This window comes from Gobius niger, assembly GCF_951799975.1.
Source record: "Gobius niger genome assembly, chromosome: 6".
NCBI classification, from domain to species: Eukaryota; Metazoa; Chordata; class Actinopteri; order Gobiiformes; family Gobiidae; genus Gobius; species Gobius niger.
In genome coordinates this window covers 21,275,605-21,299,669 of record NC_136857.1, presented here as the reverse complement: position 1 = coordinate 21,299,669, position 24,065 = coordinate 21,275,605, and the positions used below count along the sequence as shown (strand labels likewise).

The window sequence follows — 24,065 nt, the reverse complement described above, 5'->3', positions numbered from 1 at the left end:
AAAGGTATAGTCATTTTATGTAAACTTTCGACTCTTTAAAAAGTAAAAAAAAAAAAAAAAAATCTATCTCTCATTCTTCTGGCATTTGGCAAATAGAAATACTTTTTAAAATTCTAATTCTAATTGATTCTAATGGATGGATGGATGGATGGATGGATGGATGGATGGATTTGGTTTTGGTGATTACACCCTTTATGCCAGACTTGATCTGATTTTAAAGCTGTGTCATACTTTTAGCCTCTGCCACAAAATGTCACCGCGAGAGTCCAAGTTTAGCCAGAATATGTTAGGAATGTTGACAACTCGCATTTCAGATAAGTGGATGTTTTGGGCCTGGTGTTTTGCACACTCATTCTCTGATGGCCTCAAAAAATTTGTCCTTACTGGGCAGCAGCACAATATTGTAAATTTTTAAAGATTAGATTTAAATGACTAATGGCAAACATACAGTATTTGTGATAGCAACATTTATTAATTGTACCACTGGTAGCAGGCCTATACAGTTTAGTGACATGTGTTCATTTAGAACAACTTAATTGGTGATTTAGACATTTAGACATAATTTACCTTAGTTTAGTCTAATAGATATGGTTTCAATTATCAAATGATTAATTAGTTATCTTTATTCATACACATAAAGTGCTTTACAGATTTAACCTCTTAACCTCCACTACACACCAGCACATTTTCTCCAGTTCGGCATTAACCTAATCTAAAAGCTCCTTGAAAAAGAGTCAAAATAGAAGCAAAAATGAGATGTAAACAAGAATGAAAACGCAACAAAAAAGTGCAGAAGAAGCAACAAAAAAGCATCAAAAACATGACCAAAATGAAAGAGAAACGTGACAAAAAAGAAACAACAAAGTGATGAAGAAAGTGACAGAAAAGCACCACTGAAGCTTCCAAAACACAATCAAAAAGATACAAAAACATGACAGAAAAAGCATTGAAAAGGCGTAAAAAATACGACAAAAAAAGCTGCAACAAAGCAAGGAATAATCTTAGCTCAGTTTGTCGGTCTTAGCTTTCAAATGAGGCATTACACTGGTCTGTAGGCTGCACGCTCTCCAGGCAAGAAACTTTTAGGTTTGGGTAAAGCCAAAGCTGAAGAAAATGTCCTGCTTAAAGTGGGGTGTAAGAGGTTAAAACATTCCCTCCATCCGACCCTCCCATCCCCCAATATGGTCACACAAACACTAAATAATGAAAATTAACTACATGAACCAAGTGAGAGAAGCCCTATTTGGTTGCCAAAAAGACCCACAATACTTTGGGTATAAAATCTACAAACCACTCTCTGAACCAAAATGACCACATCACAATATGAGGTTTAAATGGACATTTATGCAGAACAACCTCTGTTATATTATCGTCACCATTTAGGTAGCAGTGTTCCACAGCTGTCACAGTCAATAGAGGCCAATAATGATCAAGTATTCAGTCAGAACAGTAGAGGGCAGCACTACAATTTTAAGCACCACCAAACACTGTCACACAGATTATATATTACTTTTAATGATAGCTTTGATTATTATAAATAAGATCTATTCGAGATTGATTTATTCCCTTTGAAGGAGAATTGTGGTTTCTTGTTTATTTAAATGTAAATGAAGTGATGCCACTGACAATCAATATACCCATTTCCAACAATTGCACATGTTTCTTTTGTTCAATATATTGCTTATCGTAGTATTGTTTATCGCTATCGTGAACCATGTATCTCGTATCGTTTCGAATCGTAAGGTACCCAGATTCCCACCCCAGTGCGAGTGAGTGATTGGTGGTGGTGGTTGGAGGGGCCAATGGGACTAGTCGATTCCCTGCTCCTGTATCTGAATACTTGTTCCAACGTTGAAAAAAACACAGTTTGGTACAATGATCAAGGTGTACTGCAGTACCCCCTGGTGGATGGTTTGTGCATTGCAGGTCATATTAATAAATAGGAAATAAGCAATTGGATAATGATCAAACACAAACAAACAATATGATAGTGCTAGTTCTCTTGACAAAATCTATGCCTTTCTACTACAGACTGCTATCGTAGCCACAGCTGCCCTGGGGTAGACCAACACAAGCAAGGCTGCCAAAGTGTGCCATTGGCCCCTCCAACCACCATCAGTCACTTACACATGTCCCACATTCATACATATGTGAGTGAAGTTTCCAAGGACAACACAAACCGGCAATCTTTCCGTCAGAGAGGACGCTTTACACTCTGGGCGACCATCGCGGGAAAATGCATGTGAGATACAACGTTATTAGCATCTTACTTTTACTGAGCACTCAAGTTCTTTGGTGTTTAATTGTGTGTTTAATTATCGTGTCTCTAATCAACTTCCCACTCCTTTGATCCAGTTTTTGAGTCTGAACACCTCTGGGAAAATATTAGGCGATAACTTATATCTTTAGCGCAATGGTTCCCTGGGATCCTGGGCCCCCTCTTCAGAGCAATGCAGAGGGTCACCCAAAGGTGGTCTAAAACAAGTACATAGAAAATAATTGAGTTATTGAAGCATTTGTTAAAACATAGAACTTTAAATCTTTTGAACAGAGTGAATTATTGGAGGGCTCTCCCATGGGATCTTCTAATCGATAGCGGGGTCACAACACTATAGGCTAAGGGAATGGCTGCCTTAGGGTATTCACTGAAGACCAGTGGTAATGGCTGAGTGCTTAGCGTTCTTGCTGCGTAGTATGGAGGTCTATGATTCAATTGAACAAAACAAGGAAAGGAAAATCCTGAATTATTGGACACATACAGAGAAAGATATGAAAAAATATGGCGATCAGAAACAAAGCTAAGTATGTTTTAAATCATAAAGCTCTGTATATATTGTATTCCAGTCTTATACTGTCATACTTAACTTGGAATTGAGGTTTGGGGTAATAATTATAAAAGTTCACTCCATCGCCTTGTAATACTCCAAAAACGAGCTATCAGAAAAAATCATAAAGTTGGTTACCTCGAACACACAAATAAATTGTTCTTACAAAGCAACATGCTCAAACTCATTGATTTAGTAGATTTTTATACAGCACAATTAGTGTATAAAGCTAACCGGGACCTATTACCACCAAATATTCCAAAACTGTTCACAAAAAGAGATGACTGTTATAATTTGAGGGGATGTTGTCACCTTAAAGTACCAGCTATTAGTTCCACGAGGAAACGAATGTGTGTCTATGTGTGGTGTCCGGCTCTGGAATAAACTGGAAGCCCAACTCAAGCAATGCTCTTCCGTTTATCAATTCAAATCAGAGTGTAAACAACTCATATTGTCTGAGTACAGGACGGAGGAATGTCCTTGAGTGTGGAAATGGAAATAACTGCAGAGTAATCTATTTATGTTGTGTTACTGTAAAGATGAAGTATCACTGTTTATTTATCTGATCACACTGTGCTCTGTAGTTATGCAGAGAAGGAAAAAGAAAAAAAAATACATAGTGTATAAAACTGTCTATTACTATCATATAATGTGATCATAAATAATGTAATCAATAATATTGTGTCCATTAAAAGCATTTAATTAAAAAACAAAACAAAAGTTCAACTTTAAAGATTGGTGACTACTTGATATTGGCAGTGATGGGTATTTGTAATTGTTGAGTTTTCTTTCCCTGTCTTGGGATCAGCGGAATGTTTGTGACGTCAATATTGATGATTGTATAGTCACTGGAATAGGACAAAATTACGATATGTCATATCTTCTGCTATGCATAGTAAATGAATGCATCTATTTCTTAAGTACAAAAGGGGTAGGGGCTAACAAGCTTATGCTTCTGCCTACTCCTTTTGAGCTCCTTTTGTTTCCTTTCTTTGGTTTCGATTACTGTGCTGAAGTCTGTTCCTATGAAGAACTTTGTGGAACTCAGATGCACAAATAAAAAAGATGAATTGAATTGAATTGAATTCCTGGACTGACGTTTTTTTTTCAGTCAGGAGTTTGCTTGCTCTCCCTGTATATGTGTGGGCTTCCTCCGCCTCCTCTGCTTTTCAAAATAAAACACACTACCGGCTGGTTGTCCTGACTAATCAAAGCTCAAGGTCTGGAGATGATTCAGATTCAATTTGTAAATTAAATTTATTTAAGCTTTTACAGTCTTTTAGCTCACAGTGTCCGCTGTTGCACTGAAGAATGGGTCAAATACTATAAGGACTATAAGGAAATAAAATGAAGAATAAAGCTGCTATGATTAAAGTAAAAAAAAACACAGTTCTGTATGATTCTAATGCGGTTCTCGTGGGTCTAAAGATGGTTCTCTCAGGAGCAGATGTGACTAAGCAGATCCTTCTGGAACGTAGGGCCTGAGTTACAAAGAACAGATCTAGGCATTGCAAACATTTCACAGGCATTACAACACTCGTGCTCCTCTCCTGCTTTCCGCCCACACGTTTCTGGGCAGAGCTCGCAGGTGTGGGGAGGTGTTTCATATTTGTTGAAAGCAAGCATCGACAAGCCGCATGTGAGGCCATTTTTACAGATTAGCAACTTACATAAGACGACACGGCGACGAGTGGCAACAGCAGAATTCTCTTTCCAACTGCACCCAACAATGTAGCACTTTGCATTTCACACACATGCACAAAATGCCCCCCCTTGTCTTTGGTGATATAGTCTGATAGTCTGTTATATTTTGTACAACTTGTATAGGTGCATCGCTGGAACAAATGATCAGTATGCAGAAGGCAACTCTACAGCTGTCCCACTTGTGCCACCTCCTTTAACAGCTGAACTGCACTGCACAGAGGGCTGGGGGGATTCTGCTAAAGACTGCTGACAGCTTCACACAACTAAGACATCATCACGGTGAGGTGATGTATGTATATCCTGTATTTTTCTCTTTCAAGAAAATGCTACTGTGTCTCCATCATCCCCTCACGTGCGTATGACTGAGGGGTTAGCACACTTGTCTCACAGCAGGAAAGTCCCAGGTTTGATTCCTGGACTGTGTGGGCCTGTCTCTGTGGAGTTTGCATGTTCCTACATGAACATGAATGGGCTAAAACATCCTCCTGCGTGGGACCCCTGCAGCGTAGCATAGCTCACCGCACCGCACCTGACGAGTTGCCCTGGCGGCACTGAAGGATGGGTCAAATGCGGACAATAAAGGACTATCTCTCTCCTCCTTGTCCTCTTCAGAACCATCTCACTCTGCTGCAGCTCCAAGCCTGTAGGAGAGGAACCCAACCCCAAGCGTTGAATGCAAGAGTCATATCTCTACAAATAAGGTTAATAATAAACTGTTAACAATGAATCACTGACAGAACTTATTGGTATCATTATTATGTTATTATTAAATAAAGAATCGCAAGCCTATATCTGTGGGTCATGTGGAACAGGACCTTAGCTCTGATATTGTAGGCCCACCCCTCCTCACACTTCCAACCAGGCTCCATATGATGCATGTTTACAGATTTCCCCAAAAGGCTATATGTGCATAAACAAGCGCAGTATTTTATAAAGCAAATATAGTTTTGTGTTTGCTTTTTTACTGTAAAGTAGAACAAATGTGTTGTCTTTGTATTGTTTTTTGTCAGTGTTTGGCGATCCAATATCCATCCATTCATTTTCTTCCGCTTTATCCGGGGCCGGGTCGCGGGGGCGGCAGTCTCAGCAGAGATGCCCAGACTTCCCGATCCACACACACCTCCTCCAGCTGTTCTGGGGGGACCCCGAGGCGACACCAGGCCAGCTCGGAGACATAGTCCCACCACCGTGTCCTGGGCCTTCCACGAGGCCTTGTCCCACTAGGACATGCCTGGAACACCTCCCGCGGGAGGCGACCAGGAGGCATCCGAAACAGATGCCCGAGCCACCTCAGCTGGCTCCTTTCGACGTGAAGGAGCAGCAACTCTACTCCGAGCTCCTCTCGGGTAACTGAGCTCCTCACCTGATCTCGAAGGGTGCGCCCAGCCACCCTGCGAAGGAAACTCATTTCGGCCGCTTGTATTCGTGATCTTGTCCTTTCGGTCATTACCCAAAAATTACCCATGATCCAATACTGAACTCTTTTTTTAGTCAGTCAATGAAACACAGTTGTATCAAAATTCATTGCTGAAAGACTGCAACGACTTCTTAGTGTTTTCATGTCTTTTAATCAACATGAGCACAGTTAACGCTGTGCTTTTACGGCCCCCTGAGCAGTAACAACAGTGCACTCCCCTGATTTTGTGCTGCGCTTACACTGACTACAACCTTCTCACCAGCGTCATCCTCATCCTTCTTCCACCACACCGGTCGTGGTCATTTGATATCTGTCGGGAGCGGACCGAGGAGGCACAGGTCATTCTAGTCCAGCGAGCAAATGGGCACATCTGCTAATGCACAATGACTCGGCAGTCTCCAAAAGAAGAGTGAACAGGAGGCTTCGGAGGGAATATGAGCGCGTTCCGGCCCAAGGCATCGGAATGCTCAGATAATGTTGTGATAAGGAGTTGAATGGACACAGTCTTCGTGTTATCCAGCCTCCCACAGGACATCCGACTCCAAACTGCAGGAAGAGTAGGTGTAGGTGTGCTCTGCTTAAATACTTTAATGGCTAATACATAGCGGGCAAACACCAAACATGCAAAAGGTGTATTTATGATTATCAAAGCTGGGCAGCCTAAATAATATGTCTGCCCAGTCGCCCCAAGCTGTACTCATTAAGAATGTTGTAAAATTGCTTTTAAAAGTGCTAAAAGGTGTCGGGTGCAAGGAAAAGAGGACATCCCAATCCCAGCAATAGGAGAGTCGATCTTATCAGGACCTCGATATCTATCCAATTTCTTTAAGATTCCTTTTCTAAAAGCTCCTTAACGCTGAAAACTGAGAGCTGTGTATAGTAGCAGGCTGGGGCTGTGAGGTAAATGTTAGCAATAAGAGGAGGGTGGGGTGGGGGGGACACAGGTGTAAGTCAACTACGGCACAAGGGGTTGGCAAACAGGGGCCCTTTTGTTTCCCACACAAACACAGTGCGACAACTGTGGCCTCCGGCTCATGTGAAGAGAGGAAGAGGCTCGTCTGTTAGTCTGATCAGTATATGACCCCCCCCGACCCCATTCCTCATCCGCAAACTGCACCTGATCCAACGGGACAGCACAGACGGGCAAAGTGCTTCCACGTGCCATGGCAGGTTCAGGGGCGTGAGAGGGACTTGAAGGGTCACGCTGCAAAAAGTATTCTTGAAATAAGGGAAATGTTCTTGAAAGAAGTAAACTTGTCTTTGATTTGAGACTCTGATTTCAAGAATTCTGTCCATGGGCAAGATATTAACACTTAAATGAACCTACACGATATTTCATCTAGTTTTGAGAGCTGTGTTTATTTGATCTTATCTTATTAAGTGAGTGTAAACATCTTGCCCCATGGACAGATTTCTTGCAATTAGACTCTCAAAATTTAAGAACAAAAGCACTTAATTCAAGAACTCTTTGCCCCACACTTTGTCCCAGCACCGTTTTTGAGACTGTCCCAATTTAGTCTCACCTTTTATTTCTGGCAAGACCTTTACACTCCATATTTAAACTCATGTATCCAGATTTCATTTGTAGTTTTTTTTAAATGGCTCTATGGGTTGGTTGGTTTTATATGAATAATATACATATATATGAACTCCATGAGAACAAAACATTTCCAGACCATGAGAAGAAGCCAGTTTTCACTGCTGTCTGCCTGTCCTGCAGCGCACAGCCTCTTCTCACACTTCTTATCCAGTTCTCTGAATAGTGCGGCGGCTGCTGGACCTCTTATCACCTCTGGCATTGGCCCACACTGTCCCAGGACAACAGAGGGAGTGCAGATAGATTCCTCTCACTGCCAGTTGCTAGGTACAGGACTAATACCACTTATTAAAGCTGCATCACCCCCTGCACCCCTGACTCAACCTCAGCCCTCTCCTTCCAAAGGGATGGCAGGGTGCAACATTTTTCAAATATTTCCCATAAATTTTGACGGCCTATCAGCGGGCCAGCTGTACTTGCCAGATCGCGCCATTCATGATGCTATTATGCAGATATGAATACATTTGTGTGCGGCTGTCAGGTCGATTCCACCTCTGTATGTGGGACGTCCAGAACAAAGACACATGAGTGGAGGCGTTCCCGCGTGCTCCCTCCCCATGCCCATTCATAGCGCCAAACTATTCAGTGTCTTTATGCAAATGTGCTGGTGCCCTGAAGGCGCTGTCGACCTGGGTAACACAACTGTAAGCAGCATGGGGCATTCAAGTGTGTACTGTAAACTCCAATACAAGAATCAAAAGAATAAAACAGGGCCTGTGCCATTTATTCCAACATCTATTTGATGAAACAGTGTTGTATTAAATGTTTACTGTACAAAATACATTTATTTATTTATTTTAGTGAGGAACATACTGATATGTAATGCAGAACAGAAGACAATTGTTTTGTCAACTTACACTTGAATGTACCCAATAATAGTAATTCAGTAAATTGAATGTTGTTCACCTTGGAGCAGCATGGTGTAACTCTCATCCTTATATTTCTTCATTACAGGTTTAAATAAATGACAATTAATTTTCACTCACCCATACTGCATTTTGGTTTCCCATGTGAGGAGAGGAGGTCAGGCTCCGGGCTCAGGGCTCCGGGCTCGGGGAGAACACTTCAGGGCCACATGGCTGTTGTCACTTTGCAGCTGTGCACAGCATAAATAGGTGTTGTAACACAATCTGCACTCAGTACAAACTATGGCATCAGGTGGGCTAAAGTTCAGTTTGATGAGTGGACATTCATTTGCAGCAAGACGTACTTTAACATCTTAACCCCCGCCTTAACCGAGCCCATTGTCTCCAGTTCGGCTTTACCCAAATCTAAAGCTTCTCGACTGGAGCCTCATTTGAAAGCTACGGCCCACAAAACTGATCCAACATTTATCCTCGTTGTGTCGTATTTTTGACACTTTTTCTGCACTTTTTGTCACATTTATGTTGCTCTTCTGATGCTTTTTTTGTTGTTGTTGCTGTTCTTAATTCTAATTTACGTTTTTGTCGCTTTTTTGTTGCACTTTTGTCATGCATGTGTGGTAATTCCAACAAAATTATATATAAATTAGCTATGGCAAAACAACGGTATTCTAGAAAATATGATGATCTTTACTTCAGGTGGACACAGCAACAAACCTTCCCAAAAATCTGACAAAGCTGTCTAGTTTGTAACTCAAAAGACATGTAAACCGATCAAAACTGACCAGCAGTTGCCTCGCCTGACTTGTTATGAATAGGCCTGATCGGGGCGGATTGGCCATATGTCCATTCTGGAAGAGCACATAAGGGCCACTGGCTCTAGGGCCACCAGTCCCGCCTCAACCAAGCTTTACCCAAATCTAAAAGCTAAAAAGAAAAGCATCAAAATAGCGAGAAAAAGAGGATGAAAAGTCAACAAAAACGTGAGAAAAACACAACAAAAAATATGACAAAAATGTGGCGACGCGACGAAAAGTTTCCGTCACTTTTGTAGGTCTTAGCTTTCAAATGAAACATTACATTGTTGCTCTCCAGTCGAGAAGCTTTTAGATTTGGGTAAAGCCCAGTATAAAAAAAAACATGAATCTAAAAGGAGTATGGTGCACCACAAGGTTCAATTTTGGGACCATTATTATTTATTATTTATATTAATGATTTTGCTTCTGTTTCTACGACCACATTTCCCGTTCTTTTTGCTGATGATACCAATCAAGAAAATAATAATAAAAAGACGAAATGGGGAAAATGCACTCGTTAATGTTAAGGCGGGTGGTAAGAGGTTAAAATATGTATTTGTGGAAGTGTCACAATTACGCTTATTTGGGCCAGGCTGGTCAGAGTTCAGGGCTGTTTTTCAGTCCCAGTCGATGTAATATCTACCCCCGAGTTTGTTATTGTTCTTCGATATTAAGTTTTTTTTCCTTCTTCTTCCTTTTGTCTCCTTTTGTAACTAATACGTCTCTGATGGGGAGTTTGGAACTTAAGTCCTGACTCCTCGCGCGATGTCCCCCCTCCCCGAATTCCCGTTTTATTGATAGCCTTCCCGTTGCTGCCTCTCTGTGGGGTGGCAAGTCCCCCCCCCCATACATTCACTTTTACACACACACATTCCAGCGGCGGCGGGCGGAGTCGATGGGCTGGGCGGTTTGTGAATGAGCTGCTGGGACGGTGCAGTGAGCAGTTTGCCAGAGCGCAGCGCCGAGCCCAGCAGCGCGCACACGGCCGAGCCAGAGCCGCACCGATGGAGCTCTTTACGGGAGTTAGACCTTTCCTTTTTATGTATGCTCTCATCCATGGCATCCACGTAACGATACAGACTAATGAAGGTAGGTGTTCGATGTCCTAAACTATGTCCCGGGCTGTTATGAACTCAAAAACGAAACTTTGAGAGTTGTGGCGAGGAGAGGCGTGAAGCAAGTGTGCCATTTCTGAGCGTTTAAAAGCAAGAATTGTTACTCTCCTGATGTTGGTTAGTTTTACCCAAAGTGCCAATGCTTTATTGTTATGTTTTTTTTCATGTGTATTTTAGTAAATCTTTCTTTTTTCTGCGTTCAGCTATGTGACATTGAAGTGGGTTACAAAAAAAAACGAATTACTAAGCTTGTCCATTAAGTTTTATGCGGTGAGGTGCTCCTGACGTTGTTCCTGGAGCGGGTTTTTCTCAAACCATTAAGAATTTTATGTTGACATTCTTGTTCCTTCAGTTTTATCTTACACTGTATTGCATGACCCTGAAGTTGCCAGATAACAGATAACTAATCTTACACGCACTGACAAAGTATAATATCAAAGCAATCTTTTTCATCTTCTTTTTTTAAATCACATTGGTACACTGAAAAAAGTATTTAACTAGATCAGTATAAACATCTCAATTTGAGGATAATAATCCAAATTTTAGTTGTTTTGACTAGTTAAGAAGTTCTAGTTAAGAAGTTCCTAGATTATTTCACTTGTTCTGAGATGTTTCTGACTCGTTTCGATACATTTCGTCCTTATTTCAGGTAATTTTCTTTGCCAATGGGGAAAGAAAATTGGTCTTGTCTCATTGGCAATTTTACTTTCTTATTTCAAGCGAGATTTACCCTAGAACTGATCTGAAATGTCCTCAAACAAGGAAAGTAAAGTTGGTCCGATCAGGAAAAGTGTCTAAATGAGTGAAAACCGCTCAAAACAAGATACATTTCCTCAATTCAAGTCATTTAAGACAATGCTTGATATTTACTTTTTGTAGTGTAGATAATGTTTGAGACTGTAAAAATGTACTTTGATTTCCTATGGGTAAGTTTGGATTTGGCAAGCCCATGCGTGTCACTTTATTCTGTAAAAAGAGCACATGCTAACTGGTGTTGTGTGTTCACAGAGGTTCTCTTGGACATGCAGGCTACAGGAGGGGAGCTGGGCTGGCTTACATGGCCGTTGGACCAGGGGGACAAGCCCGGGGTGAGTTCTGCTCCACACCAGCACCACGCGTCTCCTCCGGCTCACGTGTGGAATGTGCCTGGGGAAAAATGCTATGAGAAAGCGACATAGGAAGACACCGGCCCATACACAGCCGTGAAAGTTTGACTTTGCGGTTTTGCGAACTCACTTTTGTGCAGTCACTTGTCAGGTCTATATCAATCCTGAGGGAGTCGCCCAGACAATGCAGTGAGAGTAGTGGGGTCCTTACATGGCATAGTAGGAAGGTCCCGAGTATGTCTAGGCTGCAGGAAGACTCTCTGCAAGCTCCGAGCTGGGAATACTTGTGGCTTCTTGTGGTTTCTTCAGAATTGTATGTTAGAGAGCAATTAACTTTTAAAGTTTGCAGCATGTGGTACCTCTTTGGAATGGGAGGGGCTATAGATGTGGCCTACCTTTTTCCGTAACGCACATGAAAGTGACTGAAGGGATTCCACCCTTTATTGCACCCAAATGCTGTGGTCCCCTCAGTGCCAGCTAACGGGGCGGGCACATGTGTCTGCAGCTCTGTTGTGAGTTTTCAGTGTAATTGACCACATAAGCTCATGCAAATCTGCTGCTGATAGGCTTTTCTTTGTGTGAGTCAAAAAGGCAAGTGCGTGCATGTTCTTCCATCACATGTTTGACATTTCGTTTCACTTTTCAAATTCCTTTATTACGGCAGTATAATATAGTCTCGCTATTAGCATCATATAGCACAACCTTGAAACTTATAAAAATCCTCACCAGCTGGGTAATAGTTGAGCTGGCCCTGCTGTTGCACATCAGGTTTATATGCAGAGGCACACACTCGGCCAACAGTGCACATTCCTTTAATTAAGAGCACAGTGGCTCCATGCAGAGAGCAGACCGCAGCCCGTACCCTTGTGCTGGCCAGTTGTTCTTTAAGAGCCAGCCATACCTTAGAACAAGCTTAAATGTGCCTGTGGTGGCTTTAACATGCGAGCTGTAACATTGTTCCACTAAGCTGCCAGTCTAAATTAAAGAAGGTTGTATCTTTATTTGTGATTTGTAAATTCTTTCCCACGCACATCCTTGAGGTCTGAATTGTTGCATTGCTGAAAGGTCATGAAGTAGAGTTCCCAGTGTTGCAGAATGTGTTGCTGTAGTCAAAGCTTGTTAAAATATTTGCAGGGAGCAATTAGTAATGTGTGGACTGAACGTTTTTGGTTCTAGTTTCACATTACAGCGGTTAGACCCTCATGCTAGGCTCCCCTGGTACCCCCTCTGTTTTACTTTCAGACCAGAACGCTTAGACGATGATTAGGTGTTCCCCAGGGGTCTGTATTTGCTCCGTTAACCTTCTGTTGCTTCTTGTTGCAGTGGGAAGTGGTGCAGCGGACTCTAAATGGGTCGCAGTTGTACACATACTCGGTGTGCAACGTGGGTGAGCGCGAGCAGGACAATTGGCTACGGACGACCTTCATCCAGCGGCAGCCCGCAGCCTCACGGGTTTTTGTGGAGCTCCAGTTCATCGTGAGGGACTGCAACTCGTTTGACGGTGCAACGCTGACCTGCAAAGAAACCTTCAACCTCTTCATTTCTGAGGCAGACGCCGATGTCGGCACCAAATTCCGAAAAGGACAGTTCAGGAAAGTGGCCACGATTGCACCGGATGAGATCACGGGAAAAAATGAGCTACGCATTAACACTGAAACAAAAGTGGTGGAGAGCCTGTTGAGGAAAGGCTTCTACTTGGCTTTTCAAGATAACGGAGCCTGCGTTGCTCTTCTCTCTGTTCGAGTTTACTACAAAACATGCCCGGCCACAGTCCAAAGTCTGGCATCTTTCAAGGAAACCGTGGCTGCAGGGATGAGAGAAGTAATAGGTGAATGTGTGGATAATGCTGTAAGTGAGGAGCAACCTCGGATCTTCTGCACCGCGGATGGGGAATGGGTCGTGCCCGTTGGACAGTGCCAGTGCAAAGCTGGCTTTGAAAATGTCGGCAATGCGTGCACAGGTAAGGGAATTTTGTTGTTATGCTTTTTTCCCTCCAGCTGTTTGATCCACCTGGTATGAACCAATAGCAGCAGTTGTTTAAAGCGTCGATTTTGCATAAGTCACTATTTGCCTTTATGCTAATTGCTGTGGTTGTTAAACAAGCCTGTGAGAGAGCGCACATATCTATCATAGGTGTTATTATCATTGTTTGGTGGAATTCTGCCCGTGGCTAACACCGCTTCTCTGAAATGGAAAGAATGCTCAGGTATACTTGTACATGTCCTGGCATCTTCCCTGACCTTGAACCAGTACCTATAAACTCCGGAAATGTGCTTGTCTTTTGAAGTATGACTTCATGGATGTGTTGGAAATAATTAGTTCAGGCTGGGAGCATTTGTTTGTGAGTTACACCCTTGTGCTGTCAGACCAGGTTGACCATTGACCACAGGTGATTGCAGGCGAGTCCCCTCTGGTGTGCCTTTTTTACCCTTTAATATTAATTTCACCTTAATGTAGGTGGTGAGGTGAATTCAGATTCAGACAACTTTATTTAAATGGTTATTTTTGACAGTTTTTATTTTTTCCAGCATAAGTTTAAGTTTAAATTCCTAATATCGATATTCAACAACATTGGTGAAACTTTTTCGGTTATTGAATTGGATTCATGTTGATTTGTTATTTTGAACCTTGCCCTTCCTTCCTGTCAATGCTTAATCATTGGACATGGCCTTAGGTGGATGCAATCTTCTCCACAACACACAGACCATTGTTCACAGCCCACCTTTAGCAATCACTCACTTGGCCAAAGTCAGTGGCCATTTATTTTATTGAAAACCATTTCGAAGCAATAATGTATGCCTTTCATAAAACCCTGTTTTCTTTGGGCCCGACCCATGACTAACTTGGAAACCGCATATTCCAAAAGCGTTTAAATGAATGTCGCGCCTCTTGTAAGTCCTGTTGCGTCAGGTGCTCCTCTGCGCCCTCATTATCAGCTCTTATCGGCTTGGTACGAGTTTACAGCGGAGGGGAACTATAACGCTGTCCTTTGTAGTGCGGCATCCCAGTGTTTGTGGTGAAAAGGAGGCCTTCATTGTTGTGGGATTGGCTGTCAAAGAGCCCAAGAGTGATCAAAGACTCGGAGGCTACTGTACTCTGATGGATTTGCATCTTCAAGAGTGTGTGGGTGAGAAGAGGGGAGGGGCGTTGCTGACTCCTCGTTCCCCCGTGACAGGGCTCATCGCTCCCCTCTGCTGCTCCCGGCCCGGGCTTTTGCCTGTATTGTGTCGTGGCTGCTGCAGAGGATTTGATAGTGAGCACAAGCTGGCAAGCAGAGGCCTGTTGGGATCTGCTCTGACTAAGTATCGCATGACTCTTACGCTGTTTATTTTGATAGTATGAATTTCCTGAAATAACTGGTTGAGACATCTTAAACTGGTGTGTAAGACTCATTTGTAATGGTGTATTTTTCCAAAATTAGTCAAACTTGAAAGCCTGTCACACAAATTCAGATTCATACTGCAGATAGGCAGTTAAAGGGGGAAAGTGTGGAATATGACCCTATACAAGTCAGATGTCGTATACAGGGCAGCTCTTCTTTAGTAGCCTTACATAGCAATACAAATCTAATGGTTTTCCTTTTCAGAGCATGTGTTGCATAGTAGCTTTAGAGTAATCAAGCCATTTTTCATTGAAATTAGTAGCTGTCCTGTCAGATTTGCCATTGTGGAACATTCAAGGAGCCATCTAAATTCGTTTGACACAAAAACGTAGTGCGACTGACTTGTGGTCGAGAGCAGAGATTCTCAACTGGGATTGTTACCCTAGTATGACAAGCTGTGACCCAAAGGAAAATGCGATATACAATGCAAAATACTGTATTTTCCCCACATTTCATTAGTCAGTAACTATTACATAAGCCTTTAAAGCTGAAATGATGCTCAAAACAACTCAATAACAGTCATTTTAACCTCCTTAACCCCCTCACCTGAACCGGGAACACATTTTCTTCTTCTTAAAAAAAAGTGTAGCAACCAAAACAAGGATGAAAACGAGACAAGCAGGTGGCAAAAGAGTGCCGAAAAGTTGACAAAAACCTAACAAAAAAGTGACAAATACACAACAACAAAAAGTGACAAAAGAGTGACAAACAAGAGGCGACAAGGTAGCAAAAATGTGACAAAAACATTGCAAAAACAACATAAAAAGTGACATAAAGAGAGAACAAAACACGACAAAAACGTGTTACTGTCAGTTCTGCAGGCCTTAGCTTTCAAATGAGTTATTACACTGTTGCTCTCCAGTCAAGAAGCTTATAGATTAATTTGGGTAAAGCCGAACTGGAGAAAATGGGCTCTGTTAAGGCGGGGGGTAAGAGTCTACAGTAGTACCTAAATATTCAAAAATGTTTTCCGGACCCACTGGAAATTGTTCTTCGACCCACTTTTGGGTCCTCAGCCTTGGAAGCACATGACCACGCATTGACCCTGAAAAAAAATTGCGGTGAATTCCCTGACTTGCCGTTTGAACACACACCTTGATGATAGTCGTAAACCCGCTTAAGTCCCACCTGTAATTAGCCGCCTTTTCCTCCCCAGTGGCGACGAATGGATAAAAGCGCTGAAGTTTTCTGTCACTACATTGTAAGCGAGGCAAGGCGAGCTGTGGGAAAGTGTCGGGCAGGGTGATTACGCAGCGGGCCGACACACAGGAGGAGGTGGAGATACAGGAAGCACAAAAGCAAACGGCCAGGTAGTGTTTATCCGAGGGGTGTGATTCCAAAGGAGAGAGGTGCGGAATGCAAAGGTATAGCTGAACAATGAGGAGCTGTGTCCCGAACGCAGCCCACCTCTCCCCCGTCCTTCTCCTCCTGAGTACATTCCTGATCGGTTTGCCAAGGAGGAGCCTTTCCGACATTACACTAGACCTGTGGAATTCCCAGAGGGGGAGAGAAGGTCGGGACCTCGAATCAAAACGAATAAACAGAGTGAGAACCCTACAACTTGGTACAATGAGCGGTCAGATAGTAACTCAGGCGGCAGCGCAGAGACGGGCCGTTAATCATTCCCTTTCTGTCTCCCCTCCACTGTTTTAAACTCCACTTGAAAGTTTCCATGTTGATGTATTCTGTCTGCCCTGAAACTCCTCCACTCCTCCGAGACTTGTAGGATGTAAAAGGCTGTCAGGGAGGAGAGAGCAAGGGCGCTACTTTGAGATGAGGAATGATGTCCCTGGTGACGTTTGGGATCTTTCAGAAAGCCCCTAAAAATGTGGAAAGTTCCTAAAAGAACCTACCATTATAAGACAATAAAATAGTTATTGTAGGTAATATGTTTAAGCAATAATTTGTAATGGCGTATAACGATTGACTTTGTGTGGCCCATCGTATAAGTCTTGTCAAAGCTGCCCTTCATCAGCAGCTGTAGTGTCAGTATAGAATCTCCCATCTCCATTGCGTCTTATTATAGAAGATTGTGTGCTCTGTGGTTTGCGTAGGTGGTGGGTGACGAACACATGTGGTCGTCCCCGCTCCTGCTAAGTACAGGGTCCTGTTTTGGACAAACCGTCTTCAAAGCTTAACGCATTGCTTCCTGTAGCGTGTGGACTTTTGGGGAGCGAGGAATAGGAGCGGCTGTGTAAGCGTCTCTAAATCACGCCGACATAAGAGATAAGTCTGAGAGTATTTATTAACATACCATTCCACATGAAGAGGTTTACGGTTGAGGCGGGATCCAGTGTGTGCCTATTGTTAAAGTTAGAAATGTAAAGGTGCCTTTTAAAGTGTCCCCAAAATTGTTCATCGAAATGTTTAGCCATGTTACAATGTTGCACCTTCATTAGTAAAACATACTAATGAGAACCTAGGAAATAAACCCTCATACACACATTATGTCAAGTGATAAAAAGTGAAACGTATGTCTGAGATGTCCAAAAGTAAATAGCCTGAATACAGCTTAAACTTTGTTACATCATAAAGTGTCCACAAATTGTTCTTAATACAAGGTTATGTTGCTTTCCCCAAAATAAAAGGACCCTATATAGGCCTAGTATGTAAATATAGGAAGCCGGTTTCCGTTGTTCCACTCGGCCCCTGATTCCGACCACAATGGCGTGATTTAATCCCCATTCATGAGTAAATGAACATTCCTCATTTATATTCGGGAAAAATCCAGACTTCTTTTTTAGCACAGAAGTGGTTAGTTTTTAATGCGACAGCGCCGTTGTGGCTTTGCCCTTGTGACTCAGTGTGTTGACACTGACAAGAGGTTGGTCCTATTGCCACATTTGTCCAACCCGGGACAGCGCTGTGTCCAGTCCTGCCCCGCCATACGCCATAGTGCACCAGCTAAGCCCCGCCATGGTTTCCACTGCAGGGCTTTTGAGTGCCCAAATTGAGCTGGGGACTGAAGTTAGGTTTGGACTGGTCTAATGCTTTTTTGACGGAATAAAGACAGGCCTGAGGCTAAGAACACAGTGGCAATAAATTTGCTTTTATGAGCTTTTAATAATGTTATTGCGCCGTTCTGTCTTCAAAAACACTCATGGTGTAGTATTTCAGTTCACTTTTGTTTTGAGTAATCCATATCACTTTTGTTGTTTCTTCTACTGGGTTTTGTTGCATCATAGATGAAATACAGAACTGTCCTCCTCATTTTAAAGCCCATTGTCTTATGGGCCAGTTCTGAGCTCCAGGCCAATTAAAAATCCTGACTTGTCCAGTCTCTCAGTCCTTTTTGCCTTATCTGCCAGACAGTGCCCTAATTATTCCATCCAATTTGTGTTTTATCTGGGGTCGGGTCGCGGAGGCAGCAGCCTGAGCAGAGATGCTGCCCAGACTTCCCGCTGCACACTTCCTCCAGCTGTTCTGGGGGGATCCCGAGGCGGCACCAGGCCAGCTCAGAGATATGCTCTCTCCAGCGTGTCCTGAGTCTACCACTAGGCCCCCCTCCCCACAGTACATGCCCGGAACACCTCCAGAGGGAGGGGACCAGGGGCCACCTCAGCTGGCTCCTCTCGGCGTGAAAGAGCAGCAGCTCTACTCCAAGTTCCTCCTGGGTGACACTGAGCTCTTCACCCTATCTCGAGGCTGTTCCTCTAATTATGTCATGTAAAAGATCATTGCTGAGGCAAACTAAACGTGTTCAATAGAAACAAAGTATATAAGTTAAAGTCGACACATATTAACCAACATTGTTCAGGTTTGTTGCCAAAATTCAAAAGGTAATAGAACAAAACTAGTCACCTGCTGCATTTGACAATATGATGGTCAGCACTAAAATGACTACAGCAACTAAGCAGCTGTCTCCCAAACTGAGCATTTCATGATTGATCAGATGTAACCACAGGGGGTTAACTATTCCATGCATGCAGCCTCTTCGCCTGCCCTCGAGTTCTTCACTGTTGCCTTGGATTCTTAGTTACAAACATTCTAAAAATGATGCAAAGTGTCAACATGTGAAGAGGTTGCAGTAGGAAGATTGAAGCCTTTCTAATATCTGAAAGTGGAGAGTAGGAGTGAGCCAAGTCTGTGTTTGTTAACCTGGCTCAAAGCGTTGGACCTCTAAATTCCAGTAAGACTTCTGTCCGGAGTGCCAGAGCGTTTCCAGTCAGCGCCTCTCTCTCCTGTCTGTTCGTCCCTGTCCTCTCCTGACGTAACAGAAGTCTTTGGCCTGTGTGCTGTGGTGAGTGATCTGTATGCCTAGTAATTGACTTGGGTGTGTTTGTGCTCCGAAAGCCAGCTAACCACTGGGTCTGGTTGCATTTTTTTTCCTTTGTGCTACGTCTTTCCTCTTCTCTCTCCTTTTACTGTCAATTTTTAGCTACAGATGGATGCGTCCCGTCACACACTTATTCGATCGTTTCTTATCTGGAAACCACCGTCTTTATAAGAGTTTACACAGACGAGGTACGAGCCATCTCAAGTTCAGCAAACAGACTGAAGTTGGTTTCTTGTTGTGTTGAATGATGGAGCTTGTGTTATTTTTGGCTCAGAGTAGTTCATGAAAACGATGGGGCCCTTTCGCATGGCCCCGCTGGGACACTTGAGACTATTGTGTACAGCTCACTTCTTATTTATACCACTGCTCCGAAGGGTAAACACAAGCCGAGAGTGGACAATGCAGCATTCTCGGGAAAATACTGGACAGGCCAAGCGTGGGGCAAACAGTTCTGCGCGAAATATTGCAAAACGAAATAAACAAGTTCAGGTTCAGCCTTTTGTTAAATCATTAGTTTATTAGTCATGAATTACATTTGCAAAACCGACTGTGTTGCTGTTTTTTTTAAATTTGTTTTGGGAAATTAGCTGTAATTAACATATGAATTGCCGTAATTACTGTCTTATAATCTCTTAACCCTCACCTGTACCGAGCTCATTTTCTCCAGGTCGGCATTACTCAACTATGAAAGCTACTTGAAAAACAAAGTGACAAAAAAGTAACAAAAAGTGATGAAGTGACAAAAACCCAGCAAAAAAGTGTCAAAAAAATGCAGGTCTTAGCTTTCGAATGATACGTGACACTGGCCTATAGGCTGTAGGCTCCAGTCGAGAAACTTTAAGATTTGGGTAAAGCCAAACTGGAGAAAAGGTGAAGGTTAATTTAATTGTATTTCTTTATTCGTTTATTTGCCTAAGTTGTCCCACACTCTCACCATGCGTTAAAGGAACAGGCCACCGTTTTTCCATACTGAGATATGAAACATCATAAAAACATGAAAGAGCTTGGTCGCTTCTAACTTCTAACAACACAAAGACCAGACGCATCAACTCGTCTAAGCTTAGGTAAGAACATATCTCAGTATGGGGAAAAAACGGTAGCCTATTCCTTTAAGAGGTTAATATGTAAGTATGAATCCACTAGTTGCACCTTTCCAGCACTTCATTGTTCCACGTGATGTTTGAGACGCAATTATTATTAAATTACAGCTGAACTAAGCAGTTGATTGGATAATTTCACCAAATATGTGCTCAGTCATGAATACAGATTATTTCAAACTTTTGCCAGTATGTGCCTTGTTAAAGCTAACGGGGTCATACAGTTGCTGTTGTGTCACTGTGGTGCGAAATGCAGTAGCTGTGAATTTAGTTCCTCCACCTCTAATTCTGTATTCATGGCCCGTGCTCCTGATAAGAGCGTTCCACAGGCTGACCTCGATAGTGTGGTTGTACCTGCAGCCATCTTGTTCATCTTAAAGAGCCAGACCCTTTATAAAGCTCTTATCTGGACAGCAGCAGAGCACAGAGACAGATCTGTTACTTGACTGGTTGAGGATTTCACATAATGGAATCATCTCACTCTGAGGGGATAATCCGCGCTCTCAAATTTTCTGCTCCAGCGACTTGCCGTGGCGCTTGATCCTGGCAGATTAGAGCATTTAAAGTGAGTGGGGGATCATGTTCATTTAGAAGCAGGGCTGTTTCTTTATGTCCTCTCCATCGCGAGTTGGAGTTTGATGTGGTGCCGGAGGCGGCTGCCGGTTGAGTGGAGTCATGCACCGTCATGTCGCACACAACACACGCAATTACTGTGAGGGAGATGACAGGAAATGAAGCAACAGTTACTTCTCGTGCCATCTGACTCTTTGAATATGAATCAACATAAATCTTTGGGGTTGGGGAAGTGTCACCGGTGGATGGGGCAGACTTTGATGTGCCAAAGAACGTTGTCAGTCTTGTTCTCTTGAAGTGAATGTGCCTTCATGCTTTTAACCGACGTGTGAACGCGGCTAATTCTTTCATCCGCTTTATCAGATCAACCGTGTGCGTTTGTCGGTATGTTAATGCAAAACAAAACGAGTAATGGCAAGGATCAACAGCAGTCACAGAAGTTCTCCGCCAGCAATGGATCGATTAAGAAATATGAGGGGGAATTGCCTTGACTTTTTCAATAACTTTTTAAGAAGGAAATCAGGCTGTTGTTAAAGCAGAACTATGTAACTTTTGCCCCTAGAGGCCACAATTGCCACTGCAGCTGTTGGCTGTGGCATGTTGTCCGTGAGAGTAAATACTACTCTGTGAAATGACAAAGGGAGAGAGGGATATTATACATTGTGCCACAACCCAATTACACAGTGTAGATATTTTTTTCCCCCGCTCGAACTTGGCTGTAAATACTGCTAAAGTGGCGCTAGCCCACAGTTAGCTTTGCCCGTTAGCCTGTTAGCTTCTTCTGATTGTGATAAACCAAATAACAACGTTTTGTAAAATGTTCCTCCACAAACTGAAAGCTGTAGACAGGGACTTACCTGTATCATGTCATAAACCTCAGAAATGCGAGAAAAGTGATTTTGTTGAACAACTGAGAGCAGCGAGGGAGATGTTTCCCATTAGTGTGTGCATGTGATCGGGATTAGCAGCAATTATAAACTAATGGAGATTTTAAAAGTGAAAATACTGGAGTTATTGTTCACATTAAAACACTTGGGCACACAGTGAGTATTTAATGTCTGTCTATGGAAAATGTATGCTAACATCTGTAAACATGGCAGATCTCCACGGTAAATGTGGATTTTCCCAAACTCTGTAGGGCTCTTTTTGCATCCGGGTAATTTCAGAGCGTCGCAGAAATGGCGGTGAAAACAATGATGGTATTAGACAGCGTTTTTTTCCTGTGATTGTGTTGAATAAATTTTGTTTTTCTCAGTAAATCCTGCCTAAAACGCTCTTGTGCGGTTGGATGTTCCATTTTGTTGGAACTACAGCTTCAATCTTGTAAACCAAGTAAGTTACTGATGAGAATCGACGTCTGAAGATCTAAACAAATTGTGTGGATTTTGTTTTAAAGTTTAACGTAGCCGTGCCGGACATATCAGGCTTCAGGTTCTATGATTTACTTTGCTTTAAACATAAAATAAATCGTCGATCACATGTAAGAGCTTCTAAAACATTTTCTAGTCAGCACCACGTTTAACTTGTGTTACCCTCAGAGGGATTACGAAAAGGATTATTAAGGTAGAAAAGTGTCTTAGTCCTGCTTTAAAATGAAACACACAGTTTGGTTTTCTATCAAATACATGCGTTACATATACGCCCAACCAACACCTTATAGCTTAATGCGCTGTGTTGCTTCATTTGTCAAGATAACAGCTCAGAGTCATATCTTGTTATTGGCAGCAAGTCTGGCACCCATTTGACAAATGCATGAATCAGAGTTGATAATTGTGTTCCAATTGCAGCAAACCAAAATGTACGAGTAATTAAAAAGATATGGACAAGACGAGGCAGAGCGCTCACTGGATCAGCAAGGCGGAAGCGTGGTCATTGATCTTTGTTGGGAAAACATACATGGAGGTGTTCTTCTGGCAAATGTCGATTTAAAAAAAAATAAGGGAAAGCTGGAGTATTCTGAATTTGCAAAACATTATTGTAGTGTTTCATCAGGCTTATTTCAATTCAAAGATTGTTTTCTCACTTGTGCAATACTTATTAGGGAAGGGGACTCTAAAGATCCCAGCATTTGCCACAACGTACTTGCATTCATTTTAGCGCCTCCATAGACCTTATTCCAGACCTCTCCTAAAACGATGGCAGTTCTTTGGCTGATTAGCAAACATTAGCAAAGCTTCAGCCAATTCCAGGCTCCCTCCCAGTGGCCCAGAGACGTGTTTAAAACTGCTGACAGTCCACATCTGTTGTCAGTGGGAATGCACCAGTTCCCATTTTAGACTTGGGTCAAAGCACTTTTAAAAACAGCCCACACATAAAACTTCATGAGAAAGCTCTATTTGTTAAACACGTTATATCCTGCTTTACTGTCCCCGACCTCTGGCCTTTTCTCAACAGGGTGATTAGTCTTGAGTGGAGCAACTTTGGACTCTGCCCCTTTGCGTCTAATTACTACGGGCGCTAGTGTTGTGTCGTCGTTCATTCAGCAAACCGAGACGGGGCTGGTGTCATCAGACCAGGGCAAAGTACATTGGATTATGTCGTTAAACAGGGCAGTGTCATAAAGAATCCACAGCGTTGGGGACAGTGCCACATATTTCCTCTGAGTGACATTCCTGAACCTAAATGTGTGAGTGCAGAGAGCGTTGTATTGTACGTCTGTTGTGTGAGATCAGCACTTTCCTTCCCCTCTCTCTGTGCAGCGCTAACAGGCCCAGCGGAAACCGGAGGTCACCTAATCCCCCGGTGACTGCCGACCCCGCGGCTCAAAAACTGACCCATTGTGGGACCTCACTCAGCCACTTTTCATTTTGCTGCCCGGCCGGCGTGACAGTCTGTTTATTGGTGCATTTGGCCTCAGTTTTGTCCTTCCTTTTGCATGAAAGCAGGAAGCAGACGGTCCCGTGTGTGACCTGTGGGCCTGGAAGTGCAGCAGTGTTGTATTTTACACCAACCCGTCTGGACTGGCTTTGCAGAAAGGTGGCTAAAGTCTAAAGACGCTGCCTAAAGCTGTTTTGGTTGGGGACTCCCTAATATTTGGCATTTTGCCCGAGTGATGGTGGTTAGTCGTAATGTTGCCACTGATCCTTTGGTGTGCTTTCACCAGTTTAACAATTAAACTTTCATTTAATGTCATATGGTCTTCTAAATTCACCATGGAACACTCCGAAGTATCTGTGAAAACCACCCAGGTGATGATATGTTGATGATGGTTAGTATACACTGGGTAGAGCAGACAAAATATTTACTCAAGTAGAAGTAAAGGTAGTCATTTTCAAGATGACTCAAGAAAGAATAGAAAAGTCGTTGTAAAACA

General features: G+C 42.8%; 1 protein-coding gene across 2 annotated transcripts in view; it reads left to right on the top strand.

Moving 5' to 3' along the window:
• Nucleotides 1–10,160: 10,160 nt before the first annotated feature.
• Nucleotides 10,161–24,065, top strand: part of epha2b (eph receptor A2 b) — a 34,266-nt gene continuing 20,361 nt past the window's right edge. For both annotated transcript variants that reach the window (XM_079557558.1, XM_079557557.1), the window contains exons 1-3: nt 10,161–10,292; nt 11,327–11,406; nt 12,748–13,384. In XM_079557558.1, coding sequence (XP_079413684.1) covers nt 10,208–10,292; nt 11,327–11,406; nt 12,748–13,384 — 802 coding nt within the window. In that variant the 5' untranslated portion in view covers nt 10,161–10,207. The remainder of the gene's footprint in view (nt 10,293–11,326; nt 11,407–12,747; nt 13,385–24,065) is intronic.